Source organism: Pongo abelii, chromosome 15 (assembly GCF_028885655.2).
Source record: "Pongo abelii isolate AG06213 chromosome 15, NHGRI_mPonAbe1-v2.0_pri, whole genome shotgun sequence".
Lineage (NCBI taxonomy): Eukaryota > Metazoa > Chordata > Mammalia > Primates > Hominidae > Pongo > Pongo abelii.
In genome coordinates, this window is record NC_072000.2 from 72,025,728 (window position 1) to 72,041,487 (window position 15,760).

General features: G+C 40.9%; 2 protein-coding genes across 22 annotated transcripts in view; one reads left to right on the forward strand and one right to left on the reverse strand.

Moving 5' to 3' along the window:
* The window catches only part of ZFYVE26 (zinc finger FYVE-type containing 26), a 73,614-nt gene extending 65,169 nt beyond the window's left edge, over positions 1 to 8,445 (reverse strand). For both annotated transcript variants that reach the window (XM_009249178.4, XM_024231901.3), the window contains exons 1-4: positions 8,363 to 8,445; positions 7,599 to 7,875; positions 5,829 to 5,907; positions 1,086 to 1,175 (exon numbers count right to left, since the gene is read on the reverse strand). In XM_009249178.4, the coding sequence (XP_009247453.3) occupies positions 1,086 to 1,175; positions 5,829 to 5,907; positions 7,599 to 7,792 (363 nt within the window). In that variant the 5' untranslated portion in view covers positions 7,793 to 7,875; positions 8,363 to 8,445. The remainder of the gene's footprint in view (positions 1 to 1,085; positions 1,176 to 5,828; positions 5,908 to 7,598; positions 7,876 to 8,362) is intronic.
* A 3,055-nt stretch (positions 8,446 to 11,500) lies between these two features.
* Positions 11,501 to 15,760, forward strand: part of RAD51B (RAD51 paralog B) — a 799,436-nt gene continuing 795,176 nt past the window's right edge. For 5 of the 20 annotated variants that reach the window (XM_003778325.5, XM_063715898.1, XM_024231669.3 and 2 more), the window contains exons 1-2: positions 11,502 to 11,604; positions 15,287 to 15,372. In XM_003778325.5, the coding sequence (XP_003778373.3) occupies positions 15,289 to 15,372 (84 nt within the window). In that variant the 5' untranslated portion in view covers positions 11,502 to 11,604; positions 15,287 to 15,288. Of the gene's footprint in view, positions 11,643 to 14,760; positions 14,828 to 15,286; positions 15,373 to 15,760 lie in introns of those variants that run through there. The other 15 variants (XM_054530771.2, XM_054530770.2, XM_054530773.2 and 12 more) reach the window with 7 other exon arrangements.

Here is a 15,760-nt window from a genome sequence, read left to right on the forward strand (position 1 = left end):
GTCTTCAGAGGAAGACACTACTATTACTCCTATTTTATAAATGAGGAGTTGGAGGCTGGAAGAGATGAACTCAATTGCCCAGGGCCTCCATGATCCAGCTAGTCCCACCTCACTGCCTCCAAAATGTGTACTGGTGATGTGAATCAAGGTCTGCCAGCTCACAGACCAGGTAAGACATTATGCCCATCTAAAGGCATTTACATTCAATTTTTAAAAGAATGTCAGTTTTTAACCCTTGATCTAAATCCCAACCATGCTTTCAGTCCATTCTTTATCCTTCCATAAAAAACTTCTCCAATACCTCCAACCCATACAACTTCAATGTACTTAAAATTAGTACCATATGATTTAATACATAATAGTGTGTGTTTTAGTCCTTCTTCCTCAGTCACCTAAAAGCAAGAACCTCTAGAGCCTATCCTCTGTTTGCAGGGTGAGGGTACAGGGAGAGAAGGGGGTGAGAAGTAGGTTATTTCCCACACTTAAGCATCATGCCTATAGATGATGCTCAATGATGCCTCTTCATTAACTGCCTTAGAGATGGACTGCAAGACCATGAGTCCTTTACCTAATACAAGTGAAAGTCCCGCTCTTAAATCCTACTGTAAATATGTCTTTAATTAACTGGTGTCAGGGTCATTAAAAAAATAAGTATTGGGCCTCAGAGCATATCTCAGGCACTAAAGTAGTAACTGATACATGCTATAACAATATAATTAAGACTTAATTTGAATCTACCCCCAGAAGGTTGTTATGAGAATTAACTCTAACACATTCAGTGACCCTGTTATAGAAAAGATAGTCAACGAATACTAGTTCCTTGTCCCCTTCATATTCCCTGCTATCTACTAATAAATCTTTAATTCCCAGTTATACTTGGTACTTCTGGAGAACCACCTCAAAAATTCTAAAATCATATAAGTTTACCCTAACTCTAAACTCTCCTCAAAGGAGCTTCTGTGTTGCTTTGCCTGAGAACAAAGTATGGGCAACATCTTGGAGACCTCTCTCTTCTGCGTCCCTGGAAGCTAAGCTGCTTGAGTGACTGTCAACCCTGGGCAGATGGCACCAGGGCCCTCTCTCACCTCGAGGATGTTCTCTGGAATGTCACCTTGGAGGTCTTCTGACAATAAAAGAAACTCAAGCTTTCTCCGGAAAACAACTGGGAGTAACTTCTAGAAGAATCAAAAGAAGGAGGCATAGAGATGAGATATATGTTTTAGTTGACAAATTATAATTAAATATTTCTGTCCAGTTGTCCAGTTAGTCTTATTTCTGCTATTTCTCTAAGATAAAGCACTCTTTTTTTTTTTTTTTTTTGAGACAGAGTCTTGCTCTGTTCCCCAGGCTGGAATACCGTGGCATGATTTTAGCTTACTGCAACCTCCACCTCCCAGCTTCAAGCGATTCTCGGGCCTCAGCCTCCCAAGTAGCTGGGATTAGAGGTGTGCACCACCATGCCCAGCTAATTTTTATATTTTTAGTAGAGACAGGGTGTCACCATTTGGCCAAGCTAGTCTGGAACTCCTGACCTCAAGTGATCCACTCACCTCAGCCTCCCAAAGTGCTGGGATTACAGATGTGAGCTACCACGCCTGGCCTGTCTAAGATAAAGTATTTTAAACACAACATTCCTGGATATGTTTTCAGTACTATTCTTTTTTTTTTTTTTTTGAGATAGAGTCTTGCTCTGTCGCCCAGGCTGGAGTGCAGTGGCACAATCTCAGCTCACTGCAACCTCCGCCTCCTGGGTTCAAGCGATTCTCCTGCCTCAGGCTCCCGAGAAGCTGGGACTATAGGCGCGTGCCACCACATCTTGCTAATTTTGTGTATTTTTAGTAGAGATGGGGTTTCACCATGTTAGCCAGGATGGTCTTGATCTCCTGACCTCGTGATCCGCCTGCCTTGGCCTTCCAAAGTGCTGGGATTACAGGCATGAGCCACCGTGCCTGGCACAGATACTATTCTTTATAAACAAAAATAGCTAAACTTGGACCTACACTTCTCTTAAAAACTAATACTTAAAGCCCACACTGATCAGCCGTAAGTTCCAAGGTTTGTTCATTTCATTAACCTTTTTTGTCACTTGAGGTCTTTCCCCAAGAATCTCTCTTGCTGTGTTCAAAACACCCAGTTATGGGTAAGCCTGGGAGGGTATGGCCCACATGATCCTCTTTTGGTCCAAACCTCTGTTTTTGTCATTCACTATCCTTTGCATAGCAGTGAAAGAAGAACAGTATAAGGGGAGAAATCCAATGTTTATTAAACACTTATTATATGCCAGTACCTCACAGGTACTGTGTGCCATATTTTATTCTTAACACATTTAATTTCCAAATCAAACAAAACTGTGGCACATACTTATATATTTTTTACAAATAATCTTTACTAGAGATAAATTGGTTAGAAAGCATTTTTCCCAATTTTTTCAAACAAAAAGGAAAAGGTGATCCCAGTGTTTGTTAATGACATGTGCCATCAGAGAGGTCTAATGTATAGAGAGAAAGGCTCTGACTCTTCCTGTGCCTGCTTGTTTCACAATAACTTACCTTCACCTGGTTCCTAACGCTCAAATTGGAGTCTCCCCTTTTCCAGACACAAATAAAAATACCAAGAGTCTGAGACTTATCTTGATAAACACTACCTTAAATATGAGACATCTGTCAATCTTGCCTCTGGTTAAAGCTTCCCAAAGATAAGTTTTATTGGAAGGCAAGGAACACCTGCAGGGATATGTGTGTGTGTCTGTGTGTGTGTACACCTGCAGGTGTGTGTGTGTGTGTACATGCGTGAAGAGAGTTTAGAGCACAAGACCTAACTATCTCCATTCATGTACCATTCATCACATCAGAGGCTAACATGATCTAACGTGTTCTTGGTCCAAAATCTTATTTCTTCTAACCGTGTACTTCCCTAATATGTGCATCAAGGCCATGTGAATGCTTGTATAATGCCTGTGATTGGAAGCTGGTGGATAAAATTCATGCTGGGAAGCTGAGGATTAGTGCTTCTATTGAAGACTAACAGAAAAGAATAGATAAGATGTCTAGGACAGCAGACCTTTAATAGTCTGGCTAAGATTTTATTTAGAATCCTAAAGACTGAGTAGATTATACTTATTTTACTGCTGAAACTACTTTAAACATATTCAGGGTCATAATTGACTAACATTTATCTTCCTAAAATAGGCAAGAACTTGCTCAGCATTTCTAAACAGGGATGTCATGCAAAAGTGGAACTAAAGACAAAATTAATTTTGGTGACCAAGAGGAGCAAAAATTTAAAAAACTGGCAAAATTATAGACATCTTAAAAGTAGAATTTGTGGTTTCTTAGTTTTAAGTCCATCTGGGCTAAAAAAGTAGTGTTAAGGTGGAAAAAGCAGAGGATTGAGGTCAGAAGATTTTGGTTTCAGCACCAGTTCTGTCAAATAACTTTAGGGTTATAAGAGCAAGGCATGTTCAATGTAGAAAAATTGAATATACAAATAAGTAAACTAAAATATGTTATATATATATATATAAAACATATGTATGTCCAGTTAGTCTTATTTCTGCTATTTCTCTAAGATAAAGTGTTTTATCCTAGAGAGAGATATATAACATATATGTTATATTTTAGAGTGCAATATAATATATATAACATATGTTAGTCTGCTTATTTGTATATTTAATTTGGTAATTTTACAAATTTAACTTGTGTATTTAGTTACATATGAAATATATAATATATAACATGTATGAAATTTATGATATATAACATGTATTATATATGAAATATATTACATATAATATATATTATACATGAAATATATGTTTTATGTATATTCTTACTGAAGGAGAACAATTATGGAAACTGTGGTCTAAGGCCATTCATTCAGACCATTTGCTATGCACATCTCTATGCATGTATACCAAATGTACTTTTTTCTGAACTGCCTTTTTTCCCATACAGCAGACCATGAGCCCTCTATGTTAGTGAAAACTCATTTGCCAAATACTTTTGAATAGTGGTACAGTATTTTACATATAGATATACTTCCATTTATTAACCTGTCCTATACTGTGGACATGGGAGTTGTTTCAGTTTTCCTCTAATAGAAGTAGCATAGACGTGAACATTTCTGCAGCTAAATCTTCGTATAAATGCTTACACATGTAGAGATACATCTCTGCAAGATTAAAAGGCAGAAGGCAAAAATGAATGGAGGAAAGGGAAAATAGAATCACTATTTCATCTAATAATTAAAAGGGAAGCTTTTGGCAAAAGGTGGGAGCCTGGAAAAGGACAGGCAGCCAGTAAATTCCTAGATGATGAAGGCACCTTCAGGATAATGACTGGACTTGGAAAACTACCCCAAGAATTCACTGGATGCCATGGTGCTTATATAGTTTTAAAATTCTATGAGGAACTAAAATAGTCCCACAACTGTTTAAATAAGCAAGTCATTGAAGCTTTAAAGACCAAATAATCTATCTGTGAAGCTGGGAAAAACAAGAACGGGAAGTGGAATCCATCTCCTGACATAGTTGAGCAACTGTCTAGAAAATAAGCAACCATTCAGACATAAAGTAAGCAAATAGTCTCTACTGAGGGGAAAGTTAATTTGATTTGACAAATTCCATGTTTGTACTAGAGAGATCCTTAATCAGTAACAATAGTTCTTTTTCTCTTTGAAGATACTATTGTAACTATAGGTTACTATTTTAGCTCAAGTTTTCTCTTTTAAATCTGAAACCATAGCCAACTTTTAATTATGCTGGGTTTCATTATTTTTCAATCTTGTTTTTCTTTCTTCTCACTCCTACTAGTCTTTCTGTCATTTTTCTTTCCTAAACAACTGGCTAAATCCTGGATAAGAGATACATTCAGATTAGCAATTTCTGTTACTTTTTGACAGCTCTGTGAGGAACGATAAATATCATGCAAAAGTGGAACTAAAGACAAAATTAATTCTGGTGACCAAGAGGAGCAAAAATTTAAAAAACTGGCGAAATTATAGACATTTTAAAAGTAGAATTTGTGGTTTCTTAGTTTTAAGTCCATCTGGGCTAAAAAAGTAGTGTTAAGGTGGAAAAAGCAGAGGATTGAAGTCAGAAGATCTTGGTTTCAGCACCAGCTCTGTCAAATAACTTTACGGTGTGTCCTTGGGCCAGTCATTTCTAAGTTAGAGGTTCTTCACTTAAATCTCAAAGTCTGAGGTTCAATATGAAAATGTCTCAGAGTAATTCTTTTATAGATATAAATTTCTGATAATTAACACATACTTCTAAAAGGACTCTTAATGGGAGTTTATCTTTAAAAAAGGTAATTCCTTACTAGGTTTTTTTTTTTCAATATTAATTTGCTTACTTGTTTTTATATCTGGTAATTTTCTGTTCAATTCATGTGAATTATTAAACTACAAATTAATGGAATTTGAATCTATGAGATGTCATGGAATTAGGCTAGTTAAAATATGATTTTTGGAAGAAAAATCAAGTTTCAGCTCAGCCCATTCTCTATTGCTTAAATGTTGAATAGATCCAAATGTTACAGATTCATATTTTATTTGCTATTTTGTTACTTTCACTGAGTTTCCAAAAGTTTTCTTTAGGCACAAGACTCATGGTGGTATTTAACAAACGGTAATATATGCCAATATATATTAGTGCATTAATGAATGAATTTAGGTAAGGAGAGAGCAATAAAAATTTAAGCCATTCTCTGAGAACGAGTATGATGAATTTAATGATAAAGGAAGTAACAGACAGAAGGGAAATCCCACAACTACTTTCAAGTTCTTCTCAGTCCTGGCCTTGGGGGAAAATTTAATATAAACCTACTTACCTTTTCCCGGGCCAACCATTTCTCCAGTACAAGAAGCCAGACCCAGGCTAATCTTTGAGGGTTGATGTCCTGCCCACATCTGAAAAAGGTAAAAAGAAAGACTTGTAAAAAAGAGTTTCTACTGATCTTTCATCTTTTGTCATCCCAGACAGATTTCATTGCTCATTCTGTTTTAAACCCGAACAGGCAAGACACTGCCCTAATGAGATATTTTTAAATATATATGACAGTTCAATAAAACATTGGAACCAGGCCAGGCAAGGTGGCTCACACCAGTAATCTCAGCACTTTGGGAGGCTGAGGTGGGTGAATCACCTGTGGTCATGAGTTCGAGACCAACCTTGCCAACATAATGAAACCCCATCTCTACTAAAAATACAAAAACTGGCCAAGTGTGGTGGCAGGCGCCTGTAGTCCCAGCTACTCGGGAGGCTGAGGCAGGAGAATCTCTTGAACCTGGGAGGTGGAGGTTGCAGTGAGCCTAGATCATGCACTGCACTCCAGCCTGGGTGACAGAGCAAGACTCTGTCTCCAAAACAAACAAACAAACAAACAAACAAATTAGAACCAGAACAGAGCTAGCAGCTTTCATAAAAAGCCTTAATCTCACCTCCACCTCCCTTAGTTTAAAACAAAATAATATTGCAGAGAAAACCATAATAGCTAATACTATCTAAAGCATATTTTTAATACAGAAAGTGAATAAGATAGTCTTAAAAAAGGAACTTCATACAAATTTATTTTTAACTATATGCTAAAAACAGGACTTTAGGAATTCATAAGCCTTTCTTTGAAGTTAGGAATTTAGACGGTAACTGGCTAGATCTCAAATTAAAGGAGAAAAAGAAAAGGAAGGGATCACTTAAGTTTCTCCATTGTATATGTGCTAATACAATATGTAAACAGTATAGCATAACAGTCAAAGGAAGGAAAACCCAAGGAAAGACTTAAAACAGTACATTTGACTCCTACATCACCAGTGGTTACTAGCATCACCAGGAGGAACTTCATTGAAAATCGAGGATGGAGAACTGTGGTTGCCAGGGAACAAGGAGGGGTTGTTGTATAAATACAACGAGGTAGCACCAAGGAGTGGGGGAGTTCTTTTGTGGTAATGGAACAGTTCTGATCCTTATTACAGTGGGATTACATGAATCTATATATGGATAAAACTGCATAAACTACAAATGAAAAAATGAAGGCAGATTAAGAAAATGCTGGAAACCAAATAAACTCTGTAGTGTCATTAAAAGTAATGTACCCATGTCAATTTCATGGTTTTGCTATTGTACTACAGCTGTATGAGACGTCGCAATTGGGGGAAACTGGGAAAAGGATACGCTGGACTCTATTATTTTTGCAGCTTCTTGTGAGACTAATTATTTCGAAATAAAAAGTTTTAAGTAAAGCGACAACAATACCTTCAATCTCATAAGCAAGAAGAGAGCAGGGTTTGCTTTTTTGGAGGCAAAGAAAATAGTTTTCAATGCAGTTCCACCATCTATGTTAACGAGGATAAACAAGAAATGGCAGTTTCAGGCACACTTTGGTAGCCAGGCTTACATTCAGTTGCAGATGATAATCAAAAGCCAATATTGACTAAGTAATGGATGTATACTATAGAGGTAAAATTTCAGAGCATGTGAAATACACTGTGCCTCTGCTTATTCTTCAGAGGGTAGCTGAGTGGGGGCACATTGACCAATGCCGAAATATTGAACCACATGTCTCTCATCCTGGGACTGTCTGGTAGGAAAAGAGATCCCTTACCTCAGCAGATTTGGACACACCACCAATGCCTGAAGTATGTCTTCTACACTCTTTGGGATATCCCCTTGTCCCTCCTGTAGCTGAGGTACACATGCCTGTGCCAGCTCCCATTCTCCCCTTCGCAGGCATTCGCAGAAAAATCCAAAAAGCTGCTTCTGCGAAGCAGCTTCCTCTTTTCCAAATGGATGATTCATTTTCCCAGCACAGAGTGCAGGGAGATACAAAGAAATGAGTTATGCCGAACACATTCTCAATGTTCTCATTCGCGGAGTACCTCCTAGAAACAACACAACGCCAGTGAGAAGAAACAGAAGGCACTGTATTAAGACAAAGCAGCAACTACTGGTCCGCCTGGGAAAGGCGGGACTTGCTTGCCTAAGTATCGTTTTAAGTTTAATTTCCCACGTTACTTTTTGAAAACACTTTCTTCAAGGGGTGGATCCCATCTCTTCACGCGGATTCCTATATTTTATAATGTTAATAGTCATATTTGCTCCGGGCGCAGACCCATAACTCTACGTCCGTATTCCCTACTGAACGTTATGCCAAGTATTGACTCCAAATCCCCAGGTGGTCGCCTCCTCAAGAATGAGAAATTCAGCAGGAACCTCCCTAGTTTGAGCCCTCTGTTAAGGCAGAGGATTGACGATCAGGAGACGAATCTGTATCATAAGTGGAAAGCAGTGTGGGGGTGGGCCGCAGGGACGCTCTTTGCGGGGGTCCTGGAGAGGGGCCCCTTCCTCTCAGGGCTGTCTTACACTCACCTGCTCCCGGCGCCCAAAGCAATAGAGCTCTCAGCGCAGCCATGTTTGAGCCGAGTCAGGTGACAGAACCCACTCCGAACAGCAGTGGTGGGGGTGGTGACAAAGACTGAAAGCCCCACTCCTATTGGCTCAAGGCAGGGAAGATGAAAATTAAGTGCCATATTTGTTTGAGTCACGTGACGCCACCTCTCCGGGAGTAGGGAAAGCTAGAAAGCTCTGAAAGAGGAAATCAGCTACCTGGCTGCGGACCATCTCCCTCAATTGTGACAGCTCCGGCGCTCGATACTTTCAGTTCTGCATTCGGCCGAGCAGGTGGCAGGAAGAACTGTGACCCTGGATTTTTTTTTTCTTCCACTCTCTTATCTCCTTAACATGTGAAGTCAACATTTATTGAACGCCAACCAGTGATGGTGTTTTGCCAGGCGCGGGGGATACCCGGAGCTAGGAGAACTGGGTTCTCCTCCATTATTATTCTATCTACTGGGCTCTTTTGTTCCGGAACTCTGCGGTCTGAATTTCCATATTCTTCTGCTTCACTCCATTCATTTATTTGCACATTTACCCTACAACTGTTAATTGAACGGTGTGCTAGGCTTTATTTTATTTTTTTAGAGACAGAGTCTCTCTCTGTCGCTGGAGTGCGGTGGTGTGATCTCGGCTCATGGCAGCCTCGAACTTCCTGGATCAAGTAATCCTTCAGCCTCAGCCTTCCTGTAGTAGCTGGGACTAGAGGCGTGTGCCACTACACCGGGCTTAGTCCCTATTCTCTAAGTTGAGTAAATGGAGGTCCTTCTTCTCAAGGGAGATGCAGGCCAAAAATTAGGATACGGTGGGCTAAATTATAAGACAGAAGTATGCATAAGAGATCAGAGAGCAAAGAATGAGCAAAGGCTTTTTCGCAAACATAATAATCTGAAACCAAGCCTTTTTTTTTGAGACAGTCTCCCTCTGTCGCCCAGGCTGGAGTGCAATGGAGCTATCTCGGCTCACTGCAACCTCCGCCTCCTGGGTTTAAGCGATTCTCCTGCCTCAGCCTCACTGAGTAGCTGGGATTTACAGGCGCGTGCCACCACACCCGGCTAATTTTTGTATTTTTAATAGAGACAGGGTTTTACCATGTTGGCCAGGCTGGGCTCGAACTCCTGACCTCAGGTGATCCGCCCACCTCGGCCTCCCAAAGTGCTGGGATTACAGGCGTGAGCCACCGTTCCCGGCCTGAAACCAACTATTAAAGTTACGGCTTACTAGGTTTCCTCACCACAGCTGCCTTATACCAAGCCTTTTGTTTGGTTTCCCTGGTGTGCTTTCAATCACAGACTCTCAGCTTTCCTCAGTATGTGTGTTTCAGGTTTAGTAATTTCATTCAGCATTTCCCAAACTATTTAATCACCAAAGGGTAGTGAAAAGAGCAAATTAAAACAAACAGAACGTTTTCTTCCAACGTTCGATTGTCCTCAATTCCTGAGAAAACTAACATGCCTCTCTGGCCTATTAAGGTTTTTTTTTTTTTGAGGCAATGTGTGGCTCCTCTCACCTCAGCCTCCCAAGCAGCTGGGATCATAGGTGCCTGCCACCACGTCCGGCTAATTTTTGTATGTTTAGTAGAGGCGGGGTTTCGCCATGTTGGCCAGGCTGGTTTCAAAATCCTGAGCTCAAGTGATCTGCCCGCCTCAGCATCCCAAATTGAAACCTCCTTTGCAAAATTATAACTGAGGAAATTATGACAGTGAAAGAAATCAGACCTAATCGACTCTATGTTGCTTCTAACCGTTAAGCCGTCCTTGTTCATTCCTAGGCATAGGCTGAACTAACTTTGGGAAGGAATTCAGTTTATGGTTTGACTCTGAAACAAAATTGATAACAGCCCTTTCTGAAAAGACCCACTTCTGCCTGGGGACCAATCTGCCTTTGCAGGACAAACAAATTAGCTACAAGATTAGAAATTACAGTTTAGGGGTTATGCAGCCTCTGGCTCCAAGAGTCTGAACCTCCCCAAATTGCTTCTGGGGGTGACATCACTATTGTAAGCCCTAAGATCAGTGCTTGAGATATTTTGCAGACCCTGCACTCGATGGATCAGCTGACTCCACTCAGACCAGTAATCTGGCCCAACCAGTTTTGCCATCACACCCAGGAACAGAAAACATTAAGAAAACCTCACTTCGACCCCTTATGATTCCGCCTCCAACCTGACCAATCAGCACTCCCCACTTCCTAAGCCCCTACCAGCCCAATTATTGGTAAAAACTCCGATCCCCAAATGCTCGGGACAACTGATTTGAGTAATAATAAAACTCTAGTCTTCCGCACAGCTGGCTCTGCTTGAATTACTCTTTCTCCATTGCAATTCCCCTGTCCTGATAAATCGGTTCTGTCTAGGCAGCCGGCAAGGTGAACCCACCGGGCAGTTTCAAAAGTGCTGGGATTACAGGCATGAGCCACCGCGCCCGGCCTATTTTTTGTATTTTTTGTAGAGGCGGAGGGGTGGGGGAGAGTGTCTCACTATACTGCCAAGGCTGGTCTCGAACTCCCGGGCTCAAGTGATCCTCCCGCCTCGGTCTCCCAAAGTGCTGAAATTACAGGCTTAAGCCACTGCGCCTGACCCCTTTAAGCCATTTTGAAAAGTGATGATACACGAAAAAAATATTTCTAGGGCCGAGAGCGGTGGCTCACGCCTGTAATCCCAGAGCTTTGGGAGGCGGGCGGATCACGAGGTCAGGAAATCGAGACCATCCTGGCTAACACGGTGAAACCCCGTCTCTACTAAAAATATAAAGAAATTAGCCGGGCGTGGTGGTGGGCGCCTGTAGTCCCAGCTACTAGGGAGGTTGAGGCAGGAGAATGGCGTGAACCCGGGAGGTGGAGCTTGCAGTGAGCCGAGATCGCGCCACTGCGCTCCAGCCTGGGCGACAGAGCGAGACCCCGTCTCAAAAAAAAAAAAAGAAAAATTTCCAAACAGGGTGTTCCCTTGTTTCACATTCTCTTTGGTAATGATCCTCCAACATATTTTGATAATCACTATATTGAGAAACTGCTTCAGATTCGATCTGTTAGGCTGATCACCATATTAACTACAATTCCCAGCAAGCCGCGGAGCCAACCTGGGCCTCTGCCGGCCTCTGACTGGATACAGTAGCCATAACGACGACCCAATCAGTGCTTCGGTTGTTGCTTTGCGGCGTTTTCCGCGGGGAAACTGTGTAAAGGGTGGGGAAACTTGAAAGTTGGATGCTGCAGACCCGGTACTGGAAAGTTTCATGTGGGGTGCCGTTGTGGGCAAGTGGGGTTCGCTCATTATTTCTTGCTCCTTCCCTAGGCCCGTGGGTTTCGATATTGGGGGAGCGGAGATTTTCTCTTGGGTGCTGGTCACGCCCCCTTAAGACGGGATCGTCACTAAGAACCCCGCTGTGAATTGGGGGAGCTTCGGGCCTTCTTTTGGTGGTGAATGCTTGGAAGCTGCTCATTGTTGGAAAAAGCTTTTTTTAGGGGATTCTGGGTGATGTTTCCGCCTGTTGATGCCCATCTTCCTCCCCAGCCCCTTCCCGCTTCAGGCAGTCTGTCATTAGGGGAAGTTGAGGGACTGTCCCACTTCAGGTGGTGTTGGAGAGCGTGGAATCTGGAGTCCGGTCCCTGGATTCGAATGCGAGCTTCACACCAATTGTCAGCTGTTTAACTTTGCCCAAGTTTCTCAACTAGTTGCCTCAGTATCCTTATCTGTAAAGTGAGGTAAAATATCCGAAGCCTTTGGAACAGTGTGGCACGTAATAAGGGCTCAATAAATATTAGCTAATATTGTTCCTAAACAGTTGTTGAACATCTAACATGAAGAATTTTCTTTTCTTGGTGGTAAGGAGGACAGGTTCATTCTCCAGGGTTGACCGTCTCCCCTCATGTGCAATACACATACGTGCGTTCGCGCACACATACGCCACAGGAATTTACGTGCTCCGGTGGCGGCAAACAAACTTGCAAGCCATAATAGTATTTTGATAAGATTATCGAATAGATATGTACGAAGTTGATGAGAACATTGGAGAGGAAAAGACTTGACTCTGGGGAAGGTTTTGTGGAGGGAAGTCAGGGAGACAGGATGCGTGACCTACCAATACACATACCATGTGGCTGGAGGGCAGATCGTGAGAGTCACTACATGATGATTGCTGACCTTAAGTACTATGTGCCAGGCACTCCCCGAGTCCTTTAACCTCCACTACAGTCATATGAAGTAGTAAATTCATATGACTGTAAAACAAGGGTTTTAAGGAAATTAAGACACTGAGAGGTGAAGTAACTGCCAGGAAGGATAGGAACTGAACGTTGCAATGTGATGTATGAGTGAGAAGGAAGCGAGGGACCAATTTTTGATGTTTCTCTATGCTACCCTAAGAAGTTTGGAATTTATCCTGTGGTCGACCAGTCCCATGGGAAGTGTTAAAGGATAAGCGTGACTTTTTAGGAAGCTACTCAGGGCAGGATTGTGACACTGATCTGACTTTTGCAGGCGAATTTGGGGCTTCTTCCTGTCTGCTCCCATAGCACTTTTAAATAGCAATTTTAATACTTACTGCATGGCTGTAGTTATTTGTGTGTACCACTCTTTTCATCTCGACTATGAGTATTCAAAGGGGAGGGAATATGCTTTAATGATTCTTGTACCCCAGACCTCAGCAGGGTGTGTATTTAAATGCCTGTGGAAAGAGTAAATTAAGGAACAAATGAATGGAGTGGTCAGAAACAATATGCAATAGTCCAGGCAAGTGATGGGAGTGGCCCTATAAGGCAGAAATGGCAGAATTGGTTGTTGTTAAAGTCCCTGTAGTTTAGAATTTATAGTTTTTTGTTTGTTTGTTTTTTGTTTTTGATAGGGTCTCAGTCTGTTCCCCAGGCTAGAGTGCAGTGGCATGATCACAGCTCACTGCAGGCTCGACCTCCTGGGCTCAGGTGATCCTCTCATCTCAGCCTCCTGGGTAGCTAGGACTACTACAGGTGTGCAGCACAATGCCCAGCTAATTTTTGTATTTTTTTGTAGAGACAGGTTCTCTCTATGTTGCCCAGGCTGGTCGCAAACTCCTGGGCTCAAGCAATTTGCCTGCCTTGTCCTCCCAAAGTGCTGGGATTATAGGCGTGAGCCACCTCGTGTGGCCTATAGTTCTTTTCTTTCTTCTTCTTCTTTTTTTTTTAAATTGAATTTATCAGTCTAAATGATGTCATTACCTGAAACTACCTGATCTGAAAAGACACTAGGCAATGTTATAGCAGGTATCACTTGGTTTTCTACCGGGGGAAACAAGTCAATGCTAACAAATTCCCATAGAGAGAAATAAGGAGGATGTATTTTGTGTTTGTGAGAGGTGTGTATGTATGTATATTGTGTGTGTGTGAGAGAGAGAGAGATTGATTCAGTCTGATTCAGAGAATTTAAGTGTTAAATAGAAATTTGGGCCATGGTATTGGAAATAAACAGATATGTACATTGTCAGTATACATATATTTTCATTCCAAAATGTTACTTCTTTTCTGATAACTATATTACTTTATTCCTTGGATCCATGAAGAGTTCCTGTTTCAGTTCTTTCCAGAGGATACTTCTTTACCATCTCAATGAGATATACAGCTTCTCCTGTGTGTGTATTAAGAGACTCACAGTAATTCTTTTTTAGCTCTGTGAAGATAAATTTTTCATGAGCCTCACTTACCCCTAGCAACGTACAATAGTAAAATTTAACTGCTTGTGAGAATATAAGCAACTAGTGTAATAAAGAACATTTTGGGCTGGGCCTGATCGCTCATGCCTGTAATCTCAGCACTTTAGGAGGTCAAGGCGAGAGGATCATTTGAGCCCAGGAGTTCGAGACCAGCTTGGGCAACATGGCAAAACCCTGTCTCCACAAAAAATACAAAAATTGGACAGGCATGGTGGCAACCCTGTCTCTACAAAAAATACAAAAATTAGCCAGACATGGTGGTGCACACTTGCGGTCCCAGCTACTTGGGAGGCTGAGGTAGGAGGATTGCTTGAGCCCAGGAGAGGGAGGTTGCAGTGAGCCGAGATCGAGCCACTGCACTCCAGCTGGGGTGACACAGCCAGACCTCTCTCTGTCTCTCTCTCTCTCTCTCTACATATATATATATATATTTAAAAAGAACATTTTAATACTGCAGTGATAAAATCTCATTTGATTCAGAAGGTGTGTTCTGACTCCTAGAAAAAGGAAGAGTTAAACATGATTATGGACTTGCAGTAGAGTATAATGGTTAAGAGGATAGGTTTCAGAATCAGACTGCCTGGGTTCAAATTCTGGATCAGTCATTTATGTTTTCTGGTGACAATGGACTAGCTAACTTTTCCAGGCTTTAGTTTTCTCATATGTAGAAAAGGGGCTAATAATCTACTTTCCTTCTAGGGCTATTGAGAAGATTAAATGTGATAATTTAGATAAGTTTTGGAACAGTGCCTGGTATGTGGTAGGTGCTCAATAAATATACTTATTGCTGTTACAGTGCAATGTAAATTGTTACAGTGCAATAGACTTTCTAGTAGTTCTGTTTGGAAATATGCCTTGAAAGTTAATTACATTTCCAAATAAAATTTAGACATGCATTGAACATTTTAAGGTGCTCTACAAATGTGAAGTGGTACTATATTCATGTAGTAAATATCAAATAATTGTGTGAAATTATATTTGAGGTTGCCTTGTTTCTCTGTGTGCCTGTTTGACGAACAAATGTCTCTCCTATTTAAAACATTTAAAAAGGTTCTATAGCATTCCTTTATCAGTAATATTTTTAACACAATATGTTTCATTTTGCATATGGAGAAACTTGAGGAATTTTTAATTTTGTTTTGGATAGCCTATTCACTATCACTTATGTTATATTCTGTTGTTTTTTTCATGGTTCTTCTTTTCTTTGCTGGATCTGGAGGCATGGGTAGCAAGAAACTAAAACGAGTGGGTTTATCACAAGAGCTGTGTGACCGTCTGAGTAGACATCAGATCCTTACCTGTCAGGTAAATTTTATTTAACATTTTTATTGAGAAGTTTTATGCACAAGTTAACTTTATACCTTAATACCTCTTAAACTTGAAATATGAAAATGTAGGCTTACAAAAAAAAAAGATAAATGCTGGTGCTTTTCCATAGGCTAATTGTAAATATCAAGCCTCCTTGGATGCATTTCCAATTGCGATTTCATTTACCCAAATTTAGTATTTTTGCATTTTGAGGGGAGAGTGGTCATGGCATAAGGTGAAGTAACAGCTTTACTGTTTTATAGTTACATGAGAAATATGACTCAAATGAGGAGATACTATTCAACATGTATCATTTCTCTTAAAAGCAAAAGAAATTAATAGACCATTTTCTTGTTGATGGAGCATGAGAAATATATAGAGCAGA